The sequence below is a fragment of the Pseudophryne corroboree genome, chromosome 1 (genome assembly GCF_028390025.1).
Source record: "Pseudophryne corroboree isolate aPseCor3 chromosome 1, aPseCor3.hap2, whole genome shotgun sequence".
Classification (NCBI taxonomy): domain Eukaryota; kingdom Metazoa; phylum Chordata; class Amphibia; order Anura; family Myobatrachidae; genus Pseudophryne; species Pseudophryne corroboree.
In genome coordinates, this window is record NC_086444.1 from 1083769597 (window position 1) to 1083794700 (window position 25104).

Here is a 25104-nt window from a genome sequence, read left to right on the forward strand (position 1 = left end):
TTGTTACAACAGAAATCATACAGTCACGGACAACATACAATTACCATCTCCCTCAATGCACACTCCACTCTCCATACTCACAGCAGCAGAGTAACTGCAAAACACCATCTCCATCAGCACCCAGCAAAACAATAGGACTTCTTGTGTGTGCGATCAGCTATACACTGTCTATGTTGGGGGAGTATAGGTCTGGGACTGGGTCTTATGTTATTGGTCCAGGGGAGGGAACTTTCTCATTCATGATGAGTCATTGGTCAGTTCATATGCAAGCAATCTCCAGCCTTGAAGAAACAGGATGTTTTTTGTTCCCAGTTGAATTGTGGCTTCATATTCATACATTCAATCATAACTATTTGTTGCAATGTGCTACAACCTAACCACAGGCACCAAATTAACATACACATTCCTCCGATCATTTTGACACCAAGCACGACATGTCCATCTTGCTCCGCTCCAACAATACACATACATGACGTTATACTCCATTATATAATTTAAAACCTTATAATGTCTAGTGCTTGATATGTTCAATTTATGTGCTGTATGAAATATGTGTTGAATATATCTTTGTGGCATGTCTGTGTAAATGCATATGTTACAATATATTGCTGTGCTCGCTGCGCATATTCGCAAGAATAGCGACTCATCAGTGTGGAGTTTGGATGTTCTCTCTATGTAATATTTTTGACTTCGACAAATATAATATTATAATATATATTACTACGAACCTGCTATTATCTCACTGTGGAGCAGGAGGAGAATCAAGTAACAGGCCTATCAAATTCTGCCAGTCCTGATCCAAGAACCATCATATGGATTATGGAAGCACTTACTTTATGTTGCGCCTGGAAAAATACGACTAAAGTAGCTAGGAAATTTTTTTATTTAAATCCAGCCCGCCCAAAGGACAAAGGTACTCTATCAATGAGGCAGCCGATCAAAGTTACTGAAGCTTTGTGTCATCTAGCAAAAGGATAAGTTGCCTCATCATGTTGAAACATCATTTTGGCCACAAATGGCAGAAAAATTGATTTAAGACCACGTTTGTGCCATAATATATGCCACAATTTTTGTGTTGACCATAACAAAAAATTATCAATAAGCTCCTGTGAAATCTCCAAGTCATTAGGCTACAATTAGGTTACTAATAAGGCTACAATTACTCAATAAATGTTTCTCAGGAGATGTGGTAGCATCTGAATCTTAGGTGTGGATATAACATAGAATAGCTGCATAGTTACACTAAATTACATGTGGAAAGTTGATGCTCCCATTGGTTTTATATTACTTAATTTTCAAAAGGTTCATATGAAGATATTTACTTTTCCAAATAAGAGTCCTAAATAGAGAATTTATCAATTGCATATAACTGATTGGGATATATGCATAAAATGAGGAAATGTAACCCTCTTAATTTAACTAGGTCTTCTGATGGGTGTAGTACAGGTGACCGGCGGTCTCCTGACCGCCGGTCACCTTACCGACGCCGGGATCCCGGCAGCATACCGACGCCGGGATCCCGGCGGGGAGGGGCGAGTGCAGCAAGCCCCTTGCGGGCTCGCTGCGCTCGCCACGCTGCGGGCTCGGTGGCGACCTGCGGTCGCCACGGGTTCTATTCCCACTCTATGGATGTCGTGGACACCCACGAGTGGAAATAGTCCCTGTTGGTCGGCATGCCGACCATCGGGATAGTGAGCCGTCGGGCTCACGGAGGAGGTCATGTGACTGTCGGTCAGCCGACCGGCGGTCACATGACTACCACCCCTTCTGATGTATGACAAAGGGCAGGATGTACTAATGTACATCGCCACCTAGAACCACAATGCTGATTGCATATGTACTTACCCTGGCGCTGAGCTGGCGGCAAGGCAATAGTACGTTAGGAAAATGCGGTAAATGGGGTTTACCGCATTTTCCATTTAGTACATCCCGCCCAAAAGGAAATGGCTCCACCCCACCAACTCAACTAAGCTCTCAGAAATTCCTAGGAAAAGACATCCATAACTGGAGGGTATGAAACAAAAGATCAACAGATAAATGAAACAAGCGTGGACAATATTTCAGTAATTTGTAGATAGGTAAAACGTCTACCACAATTAGGCGCTAGGTGTTTCTAAACAAATGTAATATACATGATAAGTGTGCAAACAGCAATAAAAGCCTTATAAAGCTTTTATTGTTATTTTCACACTTATCATGTATATTACATTTGTTTAGAAACACCTAGTGCCTACTTGTGGTAGATGTTTTACCTATCTACAAATCAAAGCTTCCAGATCTTAGGGTGATCTGATTGTTCCATCACACAGGCAGCATATGGGTTTAGCGCAGCTGTTCCTACTACTTGCAATATTTCAGTAATTGTAGGAAGGTCCACAACTAAGTAGCGAGTCTCTGAAACAATACAAATAGCAGTGTCTCTGTATTCCCTTGCTGAAGTGTTTCAAACCTACAGATGTGTCTTTCTACACTGTGACTCAAGGCACGCCAAGTAGTCCCTCTCAGCGCACCAGGTCCCGTGCAACATGGCCACATCAATCATCTTTTTTGCTTGAAATGTACGTCTTATTTGCATCATTAAAACTATAAGCGACAAAACTAAATTTCTAGCGTACACTGATCTCTAGAGCTTGTGTCATGTTTACATCTATATGCGACTGAGTCTAAATCTGTGTAAAAAGGGCTACGATCTTAGCAGCTGTGTCTTTTCCTCACGCCATGTTTCACTGTGCTACGTATTTGTACGTGTGTATTACCAATTCCTGTGTGGTTAAAGTTGCAGCCCACCATCTCTAGTACACTGTCAGTAGCTTTTTGCTGCATCCGCAATGCGACTAAGACACAAATGTAAAGAATTATAGGGTACGCTATTCGCTACTCAGTCATGCCAGGTATCTTGCGTTGTATGGAGTAGAGACGCTCAATATATGAGGACACATCTGCATCATGTGCTGTCACAATTCCAGGACAATTTTTGAAGATCTATTTTACATTAACTATGATTCTTGAGCAACTTACCGGAGCAATACTTATACCAATGTTTTCTTTTCTGCTGCTGCTCATTCTCATTTGCAAATGTTATATATTGTTTATTTCAATAAATTGATGTATTTTATTGCTGTACCGGTCTCCTGTAATTTTGCTATGATTCGAACTAATTGATATAAATAGTGCCGTCCAATTCTAGGAATCTGTTTAATTATAGAGGTAAGGACCAGCAGTGGCTCCTACCATTGAGTAGGAGGGGGGCTACCGCTGGCCAGGTTCCGGGAGAGGAGTGAGCCGCTGCTGCCGCTGCCATCCAAGTCCTGGAACTGCGCATGCACAGTCAAGCGGCGGCTTTATATGCTGCAGTCCATAGAAGCCGGGGTTAGCGCATGCACATTCAAGCAGCCACTTGACTGCTCATGCGCCAATCTCTCTGAGGGGATCACAGCCCGCTCTGGTAGTTCTGGCGGGAGGAAACACCTCCCAATGGTGTGATACCGCTAACCAATGGTGGTACAGCTGTATGTGGTGCGAGTCGTACCTGTATCTTCCCACCTTCGTCTGCCTCAGCCGCTTGAAAGCCTCCAGGTGGCACCCTCGGAATGGGTTGGCAGAGGGATGAGGGCAACCCCAAAGAACCCCCTTACAGAAAGTCAGAGCTGGTTAACACAGTGACTACGGTTTTATTTAAATTGGTAAGGGAATCACGATGCTAATAATGTACACAATTGCTGACTAAATAAAATACATTTCACACATATAAAGTCAGGGTTAGAATGCAATATAACTTCAGTTACCACAGTGTCTCGCCTAAAGATAACATTTGGTTAGCATGTTTGCATATGGCAGTATACATACAGTTAGTACATTTGGCATACATCAATCTAAAGCCAATTGATTCATTACACAGAGCAGATCATTTACTTTTACTTCCAGTTCAATTACTTTCTTGACCTGTCCCAAGGGGGCAGTGTGGCATTAGTTTTTGTAAGGGCTAGTATTGAGCAGGTTGCAGGGTCATAAAGTTGGAGACAGAGTCATAAAAGTCCTGGCTTGCAGCGTGGGGTGAAATCACACAATGTCCAGAATGGGGGAAGGGACAAGGCAGCAGTTATAAGCAATGTTCAGGGATACGGTAAATGGAATGATCACTAGCAAGCCACGCAATGCTCAGGGATATGGTAAATGGAATGATAAGCAGTGTGCAGGAGTGGGAGAAGCAGTCACCAGTTAGCAGTATAATGTGCAGGAGAGGGTGAATGAAGCAATGGTGCAGCAGTAGTGAGGTGAAGGCAAGGGTATATGAAGCAGTGAGCAAATAACAGGTAGTGCACAGCCTCAGCAGAGTCAGTATGCATTTATAGCTTACCCATGCCCGATCGGCAGCGGCTGGTCGCTCTCTGTGGATGGACTCCTGTAGTCATGGTGGGTACTCTGTGGTGGGCCAGCTTTCACCCGCATCGGCTCTCTGCTGCAGCACACGGCGTTCCACTCCCCGGGTTCTCGGTCCTCCAATCAGCTCCGCTCAGGTCCCTGCTTGAGATGGCTGTTTCAGTGTGCCAGCTTTCACCCGTAACGGCGTTCTGCTGCAACACACGCTTGTCCCTGCACCCATCTGTGATCGCTCCCTGATGCCTGCGCTCCTTCACACAGCAGTCTGTCTTCAGCCCTGTTCTCAGGGACTTTTCTCTCCCTCTGGCACAACACTTTTCTCCCTGTCCCAACCTGGCTCTCCTCTGCCCACTTCCCCACACACATGCTGTTTCCTTTGTCCTCCTCAGTCCCCCCGTAAGTTCAGGGGTCATCCAATAGCAGGCAGGCAGGGGCTGCTGATGTCACAACTCTGCAGCTTGATGCTCACTTGAAAAAGACCAGGAATTCCTGGGATGCCACACATTCCTCCGCTAAAACTATGCGTTTCCTCACGCATGGTGGCGTGGCATTGAATCTCTTGAATACGGTTCTGTTCATCAGGATGAAGCTACAAACATGTCATTCAATACACATACATAGAAACATCATAACTTGAAAGTATGGAGCCTAAAGGGTTTTCAGTTACATTTTACACCTGGTAACGTAGGGGTGGGACACCCTGGGTACTGCGTACCGACCATCTCACATGAGAGTCAGGGCCTTCAACTTCGGAGGGGGAAATGACAGGGGTAGGGTCAATTCTGTACCCCATTGGCCCTTCCACTGTCAGTTCTGGGGCTATGGCCTCAACAGGGCTGCATGGGACTGGGCCGCACATAAACAGTAACTCAGTGGGATCATGACAGGGAACGGACCCTGAGGATCCCCATCCCTCTGCCATAGGAGGGCCCCGTGGTGATATTGCAGGCACCTTGAAAGCACATATCTTCAGCTGATCTCTAGGCACCATGCTAAGTTTGCCATCCTGCTGCCGTTGGATCTGGTACGTGTGCAGATCGTCACTGGGAATGCTGATTACAGTGTAGGGGACGTCTTCCCACATTGCATCCAACTTGCTGTACCGATGGTTCTTCTTTTTCCAGACTTTATCTCCTATCTGTATAGATTTTGCCCTGGCGCTTGTGTTGTAACTTTGCTCTTGGTATTGATGTGCAGCCTCCATCCTTTTCCCAACAATCTCCCGGGCCATCTCGATCCTGTGCTGATGTTCACGCACCCACCCTGTTTGGGGGTTCATGGGTTTGCTCATGTTGGGCATCAATTCCATTTCTCTGGGCAACTTGCCCTGCCGGCTGAACATCAAGTAGAAGGGTGTGAAGCCGGTAAAACAGTGTTCCATGTTGTTGTACAGGTAAGTGAGCTCCGGCAGGAGGGTTGGCCACTGGGAGCATTTCTCAGCTGACAAACTCCTCAACATCCCTATGATTGTTTGATTGGATCATTCGCACAGGCCATTGCCCTGTGGGTGGTAGGCAGTTGTCCATACTTTCTTGCACCCATATAGCAAGCATAGTTCTTGAAATAGCTGGGATTCGAATGCGGGGCCTTGGTCTGTTAGAATTCGTTCTGGGTACCCATATGGTCGAGCAAAGTGTTTTAGAAAGAGTTCTGCTGTGGTCTTCGCCGTCAAGTCATGGGTTGGGATGGCAACTAGAAATTTGCTGTAGTGGTTGGTGATGGTAAATGCGTACTGGTACCCATCTGGGCTGGGCTCAAGCCTGACATGGTCCAAAGCCACAATCTCCAGGGGATGATTACTCTTTATAGGGTGTAGCGGATCCCATTGGCTTGCATCAGGGTTCCTTTTGAGGCAGCAGGCCACACATTGTCGGCACCCAGAAATATCTCCTTTGTAATACAGCTTCTCTTTTCTGGGCTCCAATGTGTCCGGACTGGTTGTGGTAGGCCTCGAGCAGGAAGCTGACTTGTTGCCAGGGAACGATGACCTGGGTGATCTTTTGATGTGTTCCAGGGTCGAGGCTAATTCGGACTGCAAGCCCCTGCTTAAGATGGATGCGGTCTCAATGTTTTAGTAGTTTCACCAATTCCGGGTCTGCATTGGCCATCTGTGACTGGTTCAGCCCGCGTTCCTGCAGAATTAGGTCCATTAGGTCCAGCAACACTGGGCTCTCCCTTTGTACTTTGCCCCAGTCGAACAAGCTGGGGGCTCTCAGGTCTCCGGTCAGCGGTTGCCGCCACCGGGTCCGAGGTCACGATCCGTGTTTGCTCTGAAGGCCTGAACCATAGGGTCTCTACATCTTCAGCTTGATCTTTATCCTCTTCTGCGAGGTCAGTGGTAGGCAGTTGGGACAACACATCGGCATTTCCATTGGACTTTCCACTCCTGTAGGTCACAGTGTAATGAAAATTGGCTAGGCAAGGCATCCACTGTTGTTCCATTGCTCCCAACCTGGCTGTGGACAGGTGCGCAAGTGGATTGTTGTGCCACAGTTGGTTTCCTTACAAGTTCTTTGCCAGGAACAGGTAAGGTAGCATCTGCTACACTTTCATAGTACACAAGTTTTCCACACAGTGTAATACCATTCTTTATCTTATTTGCTATACATCAGGCCTGGCCAACCTGTGGCTCTCCAGATGTTGTGAAACTACACATCACAGCATGCATTGCCACAATTTTAGCTTTCCATAATAGCAAAACTGTGGCAAAGCATGATGGGACTTGTAGTTTTACAACAGCTGGAGAGCCACAGGTTGGCCAGGCCTGCTATACATTTTGCATTGCACATTCATTCTAAAAAAGTAGATAAATGTAAAGATATTGTTTACAAATAGTTATAATTTAAAGAACATGTTTTTTTCATTTGAATAAACCACCACTGCCCCCAAGAAGAGGTACAGAGGGCATTGGGAGGGTGAAACCTTTTCTTGGGGTCAGGGCATTCCCACCATCAAAACTGGAACACCACAAAATATTGGATGTAGTTTTTCTTGCAGTTAATTGTCCAGTTCACTGGGGATAGAGCATGCTACGATTGGTGTCTTCCTGAATGGTTGCCAGGAACAGGTAAGGTAGCATCTGCTATACTTACTTAGTACACAAATTGTTCATACAGTGTAATAGCATTTTTTAAATCATATTTGCTTTAGAGTTTAAGTTACATGTTAATTTAAACAAAACAAACAAAATACCTAGATACATTTTAAAGAGTGTTTACAAATAAACAAGTTATATTTTAAAGTACGTGTTTTTTATATGAGTAAACTATTACTGTCCCCAAGAATATGTACAGAGAGCATTGGGAGGGTTGTAGATCTTCTTCGTGGCAGACCATTCATACCACCAAGACTGGAACACCCTCAAATCTTGGATGCAGTTTCTCTTTCAGGTATCTGTCCAGTTCAGCTGGGGTAGAGCGTGCAACAGTTGGTTTCTTCACAGGTTGGTAGCCAGGGAGAGTTACAGTAGCACCTGCTACACTTACATTGGGATTTATTTAGGTTTGTTAGCAAACCAAAAAAGCCCACTAATGATCAAAGCCATGTTGCAGTGCAGGTGGGGCAGATGCAGCATATGTTGAAAGATTTAGATTTGGGTGGGGTGTGTTCAAACTGAAATCTAAATTGCAATGTAAAAATAAAGCAGCCAGCATTTACCATGCACAGAAACAAGATAACCCATCTAAATTTAAATCTCTCTGCAAATGTTACATTTGCCACACGAGCCCTCATTCCGAGTTGTTCGCTCGCTAGCTGCTTTTAGCAGCATTGCACACGCTAGGCCGCCGCCCTCTGGGAGTGTATCTTAGCTTAGCAGAATAGCGAACGAAGAGTAGCAGAATTGCAATTAATTAATTCTTAGCCGTTTCTGAGTCGCTCAAGACTTACTCCTACACTGCAATCAGCTCAGCCCGTTTCATTCCTGGTTTGACGTGTCAAAGTCGAAAAATATTACAGAGCACACATCACGTACAAAATACACACACATGCCCACTGCGCGTGCACTTGTTCCGCCATGCGTGCACATATCCGCAATTTGCGTATGGTCGCTCCCGCGGTCCTGTGCGTGGTATGGGTATTTACGGCGGAGTTTGTGAGCGCATGGAGAGCTATCAAAACATTACATATTTAATCCAAATAGTGCACATTGTACACATAGTCCCCCTGCACCACATCAGAAAGTATCAACAGTTTAAATGATTCCAGAACAAAGGGATTCACCTTTACAGGATAGGAGGGGACAGACTAAGGTTATAAGGTGGTGTTTGGTATCCAGCTGTAGGGTATTTTAAGGATAATATTCCGGTGTTGGTTTGCGGAAGATCGCATGTTCCTGCGGATAGTTAGGTGCAGAAGCAGAATATAGATATAAACTGTATTAACTGTATATTATGTATGCAGCGGGAATCCAGAGGAGACCACCCACAAGAGCAGTTGGGAAAGACATTGCCTACCTTTTCAAATCGACCTATGACCTCTCCTGTACTGTAAAAGTGCATTCCTGTGTCCAATGGACAAAGGGATTACAGTATCCATTGTATTGCTTTTGGAAGTATTGTATAAAAAGCCTGTTGCAGCCTGGCCGGGCACAAGACTCTCAACGCTATCAACCTGATAGCGGAGGACCGGACCGGGAAGCGCACGCGAATATTCTCACGTATGTACATTGACTGTAGCCATTTACTCTGTTATATTGTAGTGCATAATTTGTATTGTTAACCCCCTTTCAGAAATATTACTCTGTGGTGTCGGAACCCAGTGATTAACTACAAATCGGTGTTGTGTCCTCTTTTCCCTGCTAAGGTTTAAAGTGTATTACATTGCCTAACTGTATAAGGTTTAAAAGCGTATTCATTGGGTGTGTACGCGCTGCGAGTACTTTGTACTGTTAGCGCGGCGTTTGTACGCTAAGTCCGTACATGGTACGGGACTCATTTACGCAAATAGCGTAAAAGGTACGTAGATTGCACATTAAGTCTAGTGGCCCCAGCGGCTCCATGGTAAAAGTGTGTTTAAAGGTATAGCTTTATGTTTTAAGATAAAATCGACATTATCAATTAGGGCATCGTCCGGTTTTTCCACATACCCGCAGCCTAGCAGGTTAAAGCAGACTTTATCTATCAGCAAAGGGCGGACAGGTATCCTACGTTAACCTTTTTATGGCCGGTGGATACACTGGAAACCCTATTTTATTGCTGATTAGATGACGTCTGCTCTGCACGGTTTGTAGGGATGCTGGTGGGACCCGTAAAGTAAATACGCAAAGCTATTTAAAAAGTCTGCGAATTTCTGTTTGGCGCCAAATGCGCACACAACACAAGCGTACATCTGTACTCTGTATACCCGCTCACATTGTTGCCATAAGTACTGATTACTAGATTCATTTAGACCTGTGTAAAAAAAATCGGAGAAATTTGTTGCTATTTAGTTAAAACATAGAATAAATATTAAGGAAGTAAACGTAAAACACAAACACAGTCTGGCCTAGTTAAAAAGGTTTATACAGAAAGAAACTGTGTTGTGTTAAGTGAGCGATTATAGGTAATATCGCTTACATTTATAGGTGTGGGATTTGTACTATTGCGGACGTACGGTTTTTGTACACGTGTTTCGGACAAAGTACGGGACTGCGTACGCAACGTAAAGACATACGCACGGCTGCGTGTTTACACAACGTGCGTAAGGGTACGACCGCTAAGTACAAATTACACAATAGTATCGTTTAGTTTAGGGGCGGGACAGTAGTCACGCTACATTAGCACAAATTGCTCGGTTTCCAAGATTTAGTTTAAATAAAACCTTTTTTTACTGTATTGCCTCTGGGAGTAAAGCTGTTTATCTGAATGAAAGACAATTTTCTGTACAGAAAAAACCCAAAGTGTATTTGAGTGAGCGAACGTGAGTGAGCAAACGTAACAGTGAACGTAGTGGACCCAGGGAATTTGGGATCCCGTCGAGTGGTACATCAAGTGAGTGGAGAATTAGTGGCGTGAGGCAGCTGACTCATGTTAATATAGATTTAAGTACAAAGGAGCAAGGTAGGCAAATGTGTTAGAGTACCGCGGCCCAGGGGGTTAGCGAGGTTCACCCATTCAGTTTTTTTTTATACGCTCCGGCTGAGGTTTCGCAGCTTGTGTGATTCGATTCCAGTGGTCGTACGGCGGATAAGTAACAAGTACCTATACGCTGTGCGATTGGACCGCGCGTTCGTGGGTGTAATATTTAGCGCAACGTGATACCCTTCTTACGAGCTTTGCGTAAAATTGCGGTGTCATTAGCGCTGTATATAGCATACGCAAGCGTGATTTGTGTATAATAAAGGTTTAGGGAGTTTTCGCTGGCCTCTCTCAGGAGATCTCCAACGGCCTATATTTACTGGAAAGGGTAAGTTATTCCTAGAAACTTCCAGTAAATAGAGGTTACATAGGGGCCCTAGGTTGGGTACATTGCCTTCGCTATCAACAGTGTATGGTAGTACTGGCCAACGTAGGCGTGAGTGGGTGAAAGCACTCGGAGAACTTTCACCGTTGCCTTATATTGAGTATTTTGTTTTTTTGTGGGATTAGCCGAAAGGGCAATACCTGCAAATTATGCGGGCCAGTTGCTCAAGTAAGGGACGTTCAACCAGGGTTCAGGTTGACATGCCGCGGCCTAGGGGGTCAGCGAGGTTCATAATGTATGAGAAGCATGGACCACACACAGAAGTTTTATGCAATGAATGGGAACGTATGACTGCGGAAGATAGGGAACCATTCCCTAAGGTAGGCAGTTTTGAACCAGAGGTATTGCAGAATTTAAGGATTAGGATATGTCTGATAAAATCCCAAAACCAAAGGGTCAGACACACAAATTGTTTAAATTTATGGCAGCAAGAGGGTGATATGCAAAGAGAATTAGCTCACGCAGCAGGTTCCAAACCTAGCAGGAAAATGATGGCAACCGCACCACCACCACCGTATATTGTGGGGGAGAAAGTGGCTACAGACAATGGCATTGTCACTGGCCTAGACTGAGGGTGTTGTGAACTCGGGGATTCTTCCGATGGTTGGAAAGAGGAACCACAACTGAGCTGGAAAAGGGAAGGCCTGATATAGGATTTCCTCATACAGGACGCTGACAGTGGAGTTTGATGAAATATTAAAGAGCTTTATTGCAAAGGAAAACAACTTAAAGTCAAATGCCAAAAAGGAATAAATGAGAAAATGTCCAGACCCACTGAAGGGTTTAGTGAGCAGTATTGGGGATGCTGGTAATTGAGGAAACTGTGGGTGATGTTTGAAAGTCACTGATAACTTATGGAACTTATGAATGATGAGTAATAGCACAGATGATTGAAGAACTTGTGAGTGGTGACAGAGACGCTGATGATGTGAGAAACTGAAGTGCAGGGGTTTTAGACGCTGTGGATTTGTAGTACTTGAGAACGGAGACTGAGACGCTGATGATGTGAGGAATTGAAGTGCAGGGGTTTTAGGTGCTGTGGATTTGTAGAACTTGAGAACGGAGATTGAGACGCTGATTTCTAGGAGCACGGATGACTGGTACGCAGAGAGATTTACCGGCCGCTGAATACACTGGAGCCGGTGTAGCGAACTGGCAGCTGGAAATGCCGGAGACACTGGAGTACAACTGCAGAGATCCTTGCCGGGAACAAGAGCACTGGCATCTACGTCAGGGAAAGACGATACTCAGGCACTGAATCTCTGTCCGGCGTCTGACTTTGAATCTCCCGCCAGCGCTGGATTGGCGGAGCAGTCTGATGACATCACCTGCCCCCTGTCCACGTGATGCCGGGTGTCATGGCGGCACCCATGCCCCGGAGAACCGCCGGTAGCCGCGCCAACCAGACGCCCGAGCTTGTGGCCCACCGAAGGCAGAGGCTGCAACACCGACCAGCAGACACGCAGGGGTAAGCGCGGCGAATGCCGCCTCTGGTGTGTGACAGTACCCCCTCCTCCAGGAGTGGCCCCTGGACACTTTCCAGGTTTTGTTGGATGTCTGGAATGGAACATCCGCACCAGTCGGGGAGCCGTAACTTCAGTAGCTTTGACCCAGCTCCTTTCCTCGGGGCCAAAACCTTTCCATTCCACCAAATACTGTAGATTCTTGTGAAGATAGCGAGAATCAAGAATAGCTTTGATCTCAAAGTCCATACCCTCTTCAGCCTCTGCAGAGGTTGGCCTTGGGGACTTGGAATGAAACCGGTTCAAAACAAGAGGGCGAAGAAGAGAGACATGGAAGGAATTTGGTATCCGGAGATGGGAAGGCAACCCCAATTTGCAGGCAACCGGATTCAGGACTTGTAACACGGGATAAGGACCAATGAACCTTGGAGCGAACTTCATAGTGGGCACCTTTAAACGGAGATTGCGGGTAGAGAGCCATACCCTGTCACCAACCTTGTACTGAGGAGCTGCCCGTCGCTTCCTATCCGCAAAGAACTTATAGCGACTGGAAACTCTCTTGAGGTTGGCATGAACTCGACTCCAGATTTGACTGAAATGCCGGAGAGTAGAGGCTGCAGCAGGAACTTCTTATGGAGGACAAATGGGTAATTCCGGAACTTGGGGATGAAATCCGTAATTAATAAAAAATGGAGACTCACCAGTCGAGGAGTGATATAGATGGTTATGGGCGAACTCGGCCCAAGGCAACAACTCCACCCAATTATCTTGTGAGGGAGAGAGTCTCTAAATCTTGATTGACGCGTTCAGTTTGCCCATTGGTCTGTGGATGATAAGCAGATGAAAACTTGAGTTTTATTTGTAGAGCCGTGCAGAGGGCTCTCCAGAATCTTGCTGTAAACTGTACCCCTCGATCCGAGACTATTTCCAGAGGTAACCCGTGCAGGCGGAAGTGTTCCCGAATGAATAACAAAGCCAACTTAGAAGCTGATGGTAATCCGGTCAACGGAACAAAATGTGCCATCTTAGAGAATCGGTCAATAATCACCCAGACGGTGTTATGACCCTTAGAGAGAGGTAGTTCAGTAACAAAGTCCATAGAGATATGAGTCCAAGGCCTCTTAGGAATGGACAGTGGGGGCAACAATCCCGCAGGAGGCAGACGTAGAGTTTTGTGCTGAGCACATTGAGGACACGAGTTGACATACTCTTGGACGTCTTTCTTCATAGTGTCCCACCAGTAAGATCTTCGCAGAAATTCCCACATCTTTTGAACTCCCGGATGGCCAGAAAACTTGGAAATGTGATCCCACTGCAACAATTTTGGTCGAAATTTAGCTGGCACAGACATTCTTCCAGGAGGAGGACCCAACGCAGTGGGAGCCGCAGAGATAGAGACGGGACTGAGGATCAACGCCTTTTCAACGGTATTCTCCTCATCCAAAGCCATTACGGAACGGGATAGGGCATCCGCCTTGGTGTTAAGAGTTCCAGCCCGGTACTTAATGACAAATGAAAACCGAGCAAAGAAGAGCGCCCATCTTGCTTGACGGGAATTCAAGCACTGGGCCGTCTTGAGATACAGTAAATTCTTGTGATCCGTAAAAATTGTAATTAAGTGTTTAGCACCCTCCAAAAGATATCTCCATTCTTCTAAGGCAGATTTAATTGCCAACAGCTCTTTATCTCCAATGGTGTAATTTAATTCAGCAGGGGAGAACTTGCGAGAATGGAAACCACACGGATGTAACCTCCCATCTGGAGCGTACTGCGAAAGTACGGCACCTATGCCTACCGTAGAAGCATCAACCTCCAGAAAGAATGGTTTTAGGAAGTCTGGCTGCTGAAGTACCGGAGCGGTCATAAAGGCTGCCTTCAACTGAGCGAACACTGCTACTGCTTCAGAGGACCAATGGCTTGGGTCAGCCCCTTTCTTGGTTAGGGCAGTAACAGGCGCCACAATAGTAGAGAAACCCCTTATGAATTTCCGGTAGTAATTTGCGAACCCTAGAAATCGTTGCACTGCTTTCAGGGAAAGAGGCTGAGTCCAGTCTCGAATGGCAGAAAGTTTCTCCGGATCCATACGCAAATCTGTTCCTGAAATAATGTAGCCCAGAAATGGAATAGATGGGACCTCAATGGTGCACTTGGAAATCTTGCCATAAAGATGGTTCTCTCGCAACCGAAGGAGTACCTCCTTAACTTGTATTCTGTGCTCAGAGAGATTCTTCGAAAATATCAGGATGTCGTCCAAATATACCACCACATTTAGGTGTAGCATGTCCCAAAAAACTTCATTAATGAATCCCTGGAAGACGGCGGGGGCGTTGCTGAGGCCAAACGGCATTACCAGGTACTCATAATGCCCGTCCCTAGTATTGAAGGCCATCTTCCATTCGTCCCCTTGTCGGATACGTATTAAGTTATAAGCTCCCCTTAAATCGAGCTTAGTAAAGACTCGAGCTCCACGAACTCTATCGAACAGCTCCGTGATGAGCGGCAAAGGATACTTGTTCTTAATGGTGACTTCATTTAGACCACGATAATCGATACATGGCCTCAGGCCACCATCTTTTTTCTTCACAAAGAAGAAGCCTGCTCCCGCTGGGGAAGTGGAGGGGCGGATGAATCCCTTCTGCAGATTAGACTTGATATATTCTGACATGGCTTGAGTCTCAGGTACTGACAAAGGATAGGTACGACCGCGAGGTGGCATTTTCCCCGGAATAAGCTCAATAGGACAATCCCAGGGTCTATGCGGGGGTAATTTATCGGCCGCCTGTTCCGAGAAGACATCTGTAAACTCCCGATAAGCCTCTGGAATAAGCTCTACGTCCGACTTAGACGATGCACGAAGTGGGTAGACAGGAGTAAGACAATTCGAGTGACAGAAAGGACTCCAAGAAATTATCTGTGTCGACTCCCAGTCGACGTGAGGGTTGTGAAGCTTAAGCCAGGGAAGACCAAGGATGAGATCGTGAGACATCTCTTGAATCACAAGGAACTCCAGATGTTCTTGGTGCAAAGCTCCCACTTGCAGCTTGATTGGCATAGTATGACTTGTAATCAGAGCATTAGGAATTTGGGTACCATTAATAGCAGTTATCGTAATAGGTCGTTCGACCGACTGTAACGTCAATCCCAAATTCTGGGCGCAGGAAAGAGAAATAAAATTCCCCGCAGCTCCTGAGTCCAACAGTGCCTTAACGGTTTTGACTTCAGACTTAGAAAACAGAGATACTGAAAGTAGACAGTCCACTGCCGGAGAAGATAGAGAAACAACCCCTACCTTGACTTCTCCGGAACAAGCTAGGACTGCCCGTTTCCCGGGCGAGACTTGCAAGACTTGAGGAAATGATCCGCGGCTCCACAGTAGAGGCAGAGTCTACCCTCACGCCGACGCTGACGCTCTTCTGGGGACAGCCGAGACCGATTAATCTGCATGGGTTCGTCTGGACTGGAATTGACTGTCTGCTTAGAAGGAAGAGATCGGAGCCTCGACCGGTCAGACCGACTACGTTCACCACCTCGTTCCTGCATACGAAGATCCACCTTTACACAGAGTGAGATCAACTGTTCCAAGGAATCCGGCAGATCTCTAGTAATCAATTCGTTTTTTAAACGATCCGAGAGCCCGTTCCAAAAAGCAGCCCGAAGGGCATCATTATTCCAGCTCAGTTCAGAAGCTATAGTTTGAAAGTGAATTACATACTGTCCCACTGTACGAGAGCCTTGTCGAACTCGGAGCAAGTCAGCTGAGGCAGCAGTCGTCCTGCCAGGCTCATCAAAGATCCTTCAGAATGACGCCAAGAAGTTAGTATAACTGGAAACTAACGGATCTGATCGCTCCCACAACGGTGACACCCACTCCAACGCTGAACCCTCAAGTAACGAGATAATGTATGCCACTTTAGACCGATCAGTAGGGAAGTTGTGTGAGAGGAGTTCGAAATGTACCTCACACTGATTGAGGAATCCAAGGCAATTTTTTGGATTCTCGTTATAACGAGGAGGAGTGGGAAGCTGAAGGCGTGACCTGGTTCCAGACAAGGAGGAAACATTGCCAGAGACAACCACTGGAGCGGATACTGGAATTGGAGCTGGAACCACTGAAGCCAGCGAAGTCTGGATTTGATACAGCCGACCAGATAACTCCTGGAGATAATGCATCACCTGATTCTGTGCTGCTTCCTGACTCTGTACTCGGGAAACTAGGTCCTGCATGGCGCTTGCCTCTGGGTTCCGATTCCCCGGGTCCATGTGGCCTGAGTATACTGTCACTGGCCTAGACTGAGGGTGTTGTGAACTCGGGGATTCTTCCGATGGTTGGGAAGAGGAACCACAACTGAGCTGGAAAAGGGAAGGCCTGATATAGGATTTCCTCATACAGGACGCTGACAGTGGAGTTTGATGAAATATTAAGGAGATTTATTGCAAAGGAAAACAACTTAAAGTCAAATGCCAAAAAGGAATAAATGAGAAAATGTCCAGACCCACTGAAGGGTTTAGTGAGCAGTATTGGGGATGCTGGTAATTGAGGAAACTGTGGGTGATGTTTGAAAGTCACTGATAACTTATGGAACTTATGAATGATGAGTAATAGCACAGATGATTGAAGAACTTGTGAGTGGTGACAGAGACTCTGATGATGTGAGAAACTGAAGTGCAGGGGTTTTAGACGCTGTGGATTTGTAGTACTTGAGAACGGAGACTGAGATGCTGATGATGTGAGGAATTGAAGTGCAGGGGTTTTAGACGCTGTGGATTTGTAGACGCTGATTTCTAGGAGCACGGATGACTGGTACGCAGAGAGATTTACCGGCCGCTGAATACACTGGAGCCGGTGTAGCGAACTGGCAGCTGGAAATGCCGGAGACACTGGAGTACAACTGCAGAGATCCTTGCCGGGAACAAGAGCACTGGCATCTACGTCAGGGAAAGACGATACTCAGGCACTGAAGCTCTGTCCGGCGTCTGACTTTGAATCTCCCGCCAGCGCTGGATTGGCGGAGCAGTCTGATGACGTCACCTGCCCCCCGTATACGTGATGCCGGGTGTCATGGCGGCGCCCATGCCTCGGAGAACCGCCGGTAGCCGCGCCAACCAGACGCCAGAGCCCGTGGCCCACCGAAGGCAGAGGCCGCAACACCGACCAGCAGACACGCAGGGGTAAGCGCGGTGAACGCCGCCTCTGGTGTGTGGCAGGCATATTGGTATCCGATAAGAGTATAGTTGATAAATGTACTAACGCTAACCCTTGCCAGTTGTATCCCATTTTAAATTTTCCTTAGTACTGCGAGCAAGAAGATGAGCCCAGCATGATATCGGCACTCTCTCTAGCAGCCACCATACAGAATACTCAGGTGGGCACGGCCCAACCAGCAAGAGCAGTAGTAAGGCCCCCTAGCGGAGGGATAAGTGAGGTCATGTCCACAGGTAAGTACGGTACCATACATTATGCAGAGACAATAGCACCTCACATTGTGGAGTCAACTCAGAATGACGTAATTGAATTAAATCCTGTCAGGGTGATCGCAGTCCCCAATGGGAAGACTGACGCTCAGGGAGTCACTCCCATCAGGAACATTGCTATGCATTGTCCCTGGTCCCGGACAGAATTGAGGTCAATTATGTCAGAATTTCCCGATCCCAGAAAGGATCTAGTCGCATGCCAGAGGTTCATTAAAGAGTTAGGTAACGCCACCGAACCCACAAACAAAGATTGGCGAACAGTGCTACGAGTATGTTTACCTTCCAATATTGACCCTGCGAAATTCATTACTGATTGTAGATTAGACGCAGAAGTACCTCTCACTGATGAGTACACTCAGGAGAATGTACGACAAATCAATCTGCAATTAGGAGTATATTTCCCTACTGTTGTCAAATGGAATAAAATCTTTTCCATAAGACAAAAAGAAGGTGAAATGGCATCTGAATATTTCCATCGAGTACTGCAGGAAATGGCTAGATACACTGGGATCGAGGACATTAAGGACAATGTACATCACAGGGAGGTAGCTGTGTCAGTATTAATGGACGGGTTAAAAGAGGCATTAAGAACAAGGGTACAAACCTCTCTACCTAACTGGAGAGGTATCTCGGTGGCTGCATTAAGAGAGTCCGCTATTGAGCACGACCGGAACGTCATTAAGCACAGGGAGTCTCCGGGGGACAAGCTAATGACAGTAAGTATAAATGCTCTTACAACAAAACCGCATCAGCCAAAACCCCAGACCCCTGATGGTAAGTCACGTGTAGTTGTATGCTATAACTGTCAGAAGGAAGGACATTTTGCACGGAATTGTAGGTATAAAGACACACATAAGGTATACGACCCCCTAGACCAGGATATGAACCACACTATAATACACATAATTGGGATCTGGGACCGCATAGGAGAAGTTATGAGCCACATGCAGGGGAAACAAGGAGGTACCCACCTAGGAGGGACTGGCAAACCTCCGAAAATTCTCAGCTACCCCCCTCACCCACCACCAAGACTGGAATGCCCTGCCCCTAAGAAGAGGTTCCACCCTCCCAATACCCTCTGTACCTCTTCTTGGGGGCAGGCTTAATTTACACATATAAAAACATGTACTTTATAACTTTGATTATTTGTAAACACTACCTGTAACACATACTTGCCTACCCTCCCTGAATGGCCTCTTGGATGCAGTTACTCTTGCAGGTACTCGTTTTGTCACAGGGTAGAGCACATCATGGTTGGTTGGTTGGTTGGTTGGTTGGTTGGTTGGTTAGTTTCTTTACAGGTTGGTAGCTCCTGTTGCATAGTACACTAGTTTTCCATACCGTCTAATACCTCCTGTTTCTTATCTGCTATACATTTTTTGCAGTGCACATTTATTTAAACAAGAAAAACACCCTCTTTTTATGACCCGTGGCAGTACCACTCTTCCTCCAGTGGTGGTGCTCTCCCAGCGTTGATTCCTGCAGTATCACTTCTGCTGGTGCTCCTAGCACTGCATGATTGTCTCTCTGCAGCTGGACACAATTGGCAAATGAGCTGCACTTGTTGTTCCTGTTCATGATCCAGCTTCTGAGCACTCACGGGGAGATATATTATAGCACACATACCCTGGAGCTATAACGCTTCCTGCTTCTCCTCTTTACCAAGGCGAAGCAGGATGCAACACTGACGAAATGTATGAACATCTCGTTTGCTGGAGTGGGGGAGTGAAACAGAGCTGACCCTGCTGTGGTGTATGGGTAACGACACCTGCAGCTATAGAAATTGATAGCTGCAGTTGTTGGAATGGTCAGTGCCACTGACTGTACATATATTACCTGGCATATCAACGTTCTGTCTTATAGGGGTGTAGTATGGTTTGTCGGTGGTCGGGGTCTCTCTTGTGGTTGGCCCCACTTAACCTCGCGGTCTACCGCAGACCGCAAAGTTCCCACTATTGGATACAATGGAGCGCCTATGCGCTACATTGTATCTCTACAGTGCCCAGCCTGACTGACAGCTCAGGCGCGCACAGCCAATCAGGAGAGTGCCATGACATGGGGCTCCCTGATTGGCTGAAGGGACCCTCTTTGACAGAAGTCACGGGGGGTCCCGCCAGTCGGGGAAAGGGGATCCATGTGTAAACATGGATCCCCTTTCAGTGCGTGGTCCGGGTAATCCATTTTTTTATTTCGCCAAGTCCCTGGATTACAAATTTAAAGAAGAGGACCGATCGACACAGGATTTTTTGTGAGTATAATTTTTATTTACAGGTACCCTTGGATTCTACTGGAGAAGAGGACTGACTCTTCGTGTCAACATAGGTAAGTATGTATGAATGTAAGTGTGCATGTATGTAATAAAGTTGTACTATCAAGGTGTGTGTGTGTGTTTTGTTTTTATTTGGGTATTTTTTTTGTAGTAGAACTAAATGTACCAGTGGGCCTGTTTTTTCCCCACATGCTGGTACTTGCGGTTCTCCAAGTACCAGCTTGCGGGGAGGCTTGCTGGGACTTGTAGTACTGCTACAAAAAACAATATTCTTATTTTTACACAAAAGGCTATCAGCCCCCCATCCACCGCCCTTGGATGGGGGGGGGGCAGCCTCGGGCTTCACCCCTGGCCCTTGGGTGGCTGGAGGGGGGGCTTGATTTAAGGGGTCCCCACTCTCCCAGGGTACCCCGGCCAGGGGTGACTAGTTGGTGATTTAATGCCAGGGACCAATATAAAAGTGTCCCCGGCTGTAGCATTATCTCTCTGACTAGTGGAGCCCGGTGCTGGTTGTTAAAATATAGGGGAACCCCAGTCAATTTTCCCCCCATATTTTTACAACCAGGACCGGCTCAAAGAGCCCGAGGCTGGTTATACTTAGAAGGGGGACCCCACGCAATTTTTTTTAATGATTTTTAACACTTTAAACACTTTTTTTAAGGTACACAATGAAGCCCTGCACGGATCTCACAGATCCGGCCGGGATTCATTGTGTTAAGTTCGGCAGTGTTTTACTAATCACTCCCGTAAAACACTGGCCGAAATTACGAATGACATCGACATCGGAAAACACGACAATGCAGAATACGACAGCATAGTAAATGAGGTGTAAAAAAAACAAAAAGTTCCACATTCACACATTTGATGTCATTCGTGTTTAATCTCCCTCCAAATCCCGACAATTACGAATCTTAGTAAATATACCCCCTTGAGTGCCGCCAGTGGAGGAGTATATTGCGTGCAGCCACGGAGGCTGTAATGAGGAAGGCACCGGGCTCAGTACAGTTTGAATGTCTGTGGAGTGCCGGAGTTGGAGATATATATATATATATATATATATATATATATATATATAAGCAATTGTTGTGAATAATATACCACAATTTAGTTACAAACCGTGCACAGATACTGAAGTGTTTGTTACCTCAGAAAAGCCTTACCCAATTGGATTGCGTTATGTTTCAGGATGTTCTGCTTTTCACTGTTTTTATACCAGACCGTTTTCATCTCTGAGTCATTACTTCCCTACTGAGAACATGAAGAAGATATTGGGCCTTTGCTGGTTCTCCATAGCCATGGTCTGTGAAACCCATGCGAGAGTCACTAATGACTTTAGCAATTGCCTGAAGTATTTCTATGGAGGTCATGTCCCCAAAGGCTATGACGGAATTGCCTTGCCTGATGGTTTTGATCACCCAGATTTACCAGATTGGATAAAACAACACCCAGAAGACGTGGTATCTCCAGCGTACATATGTCAAACTGATGGAAATTCTTACTTTGCCACCTTGTATGACAGAGGTAGACGCATCCCTCTGTATTCTGCCTACATCATGGAAAGGAGACCAAACTCTCCTCCAGCGCAATGTGATAGAAGCCGCTCATTCAAATTAGAACCTCAGGTGTGTATTTCTTATTTATATTAATTTAGTATTACTATGGGCTAAGAATTTCCACTGAAACTTTTCTAAACAAAGCTTGCCTCTACTCGTTGTACCTTAAAGAGTGATACAGTGGAGACGGATAAAGAGTGATAAAGCACCAGCCAACCAGCTCTAACTGTCATTTTTCAAACACAACCTGTGACATGGCAGTTGGAAACTGATTGGCTGGTCATTTATCACTCTTTATCTACCTCCACCTTATCACTTTATAGGGCTTAATACATTTGTGCCTAAATGTGTGGAATGAAGTGAAGAGTGGAAGCAGCAGGTTTGGGCATAGCTGATTGTGGTATTGTCACCTTTTAGGGAGATTGGAGAGTGGTTGCAACACTAGGCGGAGGGATTGTGATTTTGGATATGTTGAGCTTTATGTAGTGTTGGGACAACCAGGTGGAGATAACAAAGAGACAAGTGGACACATGGGATAAAGGAGAAGACATGTAGAAGTGTGTGTTATCAGCAGAGATGGCAGGAGAGGCCTTAGGATTATATCCCTTCACTGAGATAACAGGAATAAAGAGAGAAAAGACAGAGTGCCAGGAACACAGCAATGGATAACCCCAACATGTAGTGTCAAAGGCTTACAGGATGTGTTAGTACTAGGGACATTTCAGGAGTATTCAAGGAAAAAGTGATGTGACTATCAAGGAAATGGGGTGCTTGGTGAGGGTAAGGCCGGCTCCACATCAGAACGATGTGTAGCTGGCTGATCCGATGGCTGTCGGGACCCTGCATCTGCAAGTGCGTACACACTTGCACAGCTCGGGATATGACGACGTTATCTAACATGCCATGCTGCATTTGGCAGCATGGCATAGTTAGCGATATCTTCTGGTTGACCCTGCAGCAGAGCTGGCAAGAAGAAGTAACCTGCGACCACGGGAGTGTGCAAATGGGGCATACACACTTAACGATATGCCTGATTTGTCGTTCCGGTTTGCCCTGAGATGATAAATCAGGCCGATATCATTGGTATAGTGAGATGACAGAAATATAGAATGGAGGAAGTGTGCTTTAGAACATGATTTTCTCCACTGGTACTTTTGCAGTGGCTGGTTCGGAGCATTAATCATTAGAGATGCTGTGTGGTTTCTGGAGCAGAATCATTAGGGCAGGACAAAGTTGAAAAGGATTTATGTATATCTGGTGTTGCAGACGGTACGGGGAAAAAGTGAGGTAGATAGAATGGAGGTTGTCGTTAAAAAGCACAAACACAGAGAATGAATAGAGGTCACTCATAGGGCGGGATTCAATTAGTGGCGGTTAATTACCTCCACTTATTGTCGTGATTGGGCTATTCTGTTAGCCTTGATCGCCGGCACATATCGGGTGTTTGAGGCAAGCCAATCCAAATCTGTAATACTGTAGGTGTCCTTTTTTCCGCGATAATTGCAGAAAAAGTACATAGATCCGCAACTTATTGCAGGACCTACTGTATGAGTTTTCGCACAAAAACTTTTTTCTTTCTGTGCAGAGTAGCTGAATAGGGTTGATTAAAAAAAAAAAAATCACGAAAAACACCCATTTTTCATGGTGGCAGCAGTACATTTTACTTATTAATGGTATAAAAAAAAAAAAACTATTGTCGTTATAAACTAATTTTATATATAAATAGATCTTCTATATATCTACTATATAAAAGTGAAAATTTGTCTGTCTTTCTATACAAATCCACAGTTTACAAGCGAGGATCTTGAAATTTGACATACAAGTGTATTAAAACCCCGCTGAGGCAACTCTAAAAAATTAGAAATCCCTAGCACCCCTAGAGGGGGAGACAGCATAACTCCGGAATTGCTGGAGCAATGTACTCAAAAATTGGTACACACATGCCTTACAATATGGGAACAAACACTGCAATGGTTAGACACCCCTAGCACCCAGAGGAGTAAGGCAGCAGCACAGAGTATTTCAGCAGACAGCAAAACTGTGGAATGCCTGCAGCAATTTACAACAAACTTGGAACACATATCACACTCTGGGAACAAACACTGTGGGGGTCAGGCACCCCCAGCACCCCTAGGGGTGGGACGGTAGCACAGAGTATTTCAGGAGAAAGCATAACTCCCGAATGCCTAGAACAATTTACAACAAACTTAGTACACATATGACTTGCAATCTGGGAACAAACACTGTGGGTGTAAGACACCCCTAGCACCCCTAGGGGTGAGGCAACAGCACAGAGTTTTTCAGCAGACAGCATAACTTTGGAATGCCTGAAGCAATTTACGCCAAACTTGCTACACAAATGACTTACACCCTAGGGGTGGCCCAGCAGCACAGACTATATAAAGAGGACATGCATGATATGTCAGGGATGACAGGGCTGCATGTGACAAGGACAGTGACATGATGTGAGCAGGGGAATGGAGGTAGCACGAGCCCACACACTGACAGTTATATAGTGGAAGTAGCACTGTCCCCCAGCAGCAGAGAGTATATCAGGAGATATATAATGTGCTACGATATATAAGAAACTGTAAATAAATCGATAATATCACAGGGGTACTGACATGATATGAGGCCCCTCCTCATCGATAATATCACAGGGGTACTGACATGATATGAGGCAGCAGGAAGCCACAGACTGAGTGTTGTATAGTGGGAAGAGCAGGGTCCCTTGGGGGAACAAAAAGGGGTGCGGCCACTACACAAAGTGCATCAGGGAAGCAAGATATGCCTATATGCTAGATCTCCAACCAACGTAAATTAACAAACTATCATTCTAATTTACCATCCTCATCCCGTACCAAAGCACGGGTATTCAGCTATCTACAATGTTATTTATACTGTGTGTTTAATATTTACATTTATTTTTGTAAACAGACATTCTTAAAATCCCGAGCAACGCCGGATACTCCAGCTAGTATAATATAAATGCGAAAGCACTCACTCATCACTAATTCTCTTACTTCCCTATATATTAGGAAACTGAAATTTAACATAGGTATTCTTCAGGTGGGAAATAGGAAAACAACGTAATTCGAATTTTAATAAACCTCCCCTAAGGGGATGAAAAGGGGGTCGACACAATGACATCATTACCGACGCGTGGCTTGTGTTGCGTGAATGATAATGGCCAAACGGACAATCGGATGAAAATTTGGATCGCACCTTCAGTGTGTAGAATTTAATAAACTACAAAAATAGTCCTGTCACTTTTTAACGTATCTGCTACGGGTGCTCCTCAAGTGACGCCAAGAACCATGGATCAATATTTACTTACATTAAGATGTCTCAAATCTCTATAGATTTATCATTTCAACACTCATTTATATGTACAACCATGAAAATCAGACTCCCGTGCGAAGAGCGGGTAGAACAGTTAGTGTGTGTGTGTGTGTGTGTGTGTGTGTGTGTGTGTATCTCTCTCTCTCTAGATAGAGATCTTATATATTTTATATATATATATATA

The 25104-nt window shown here is 45.6% G+C and overlaps 1 protein-coding gene across 1 annotated transcript in view; it reads left to right on the forward strand.

The window, feature by feature from the left end:
• Positions 1 to 7430: 7430 nt before the first annotated feature.
• LOC135050513 (endonuclease domain-containing 1 protein-like) overlaps positions 7431 to 25104 on the forward strand; it is a 55327-nt gene continuing 37653 nt past the window's right edge. The window contains exons 1-2 of the mRNA XM_063956992.1: positions 7431 to 7447; positions 21242 to 21647. Coding sequence (XP_063813062.1) covers positions 7431 to 7447; positions 21242 to 21647 — 423 coding nt within the window. The remainder of the gene's footprint in view (positions 7448 to 21241; positions 21648 to 25104) is intronic.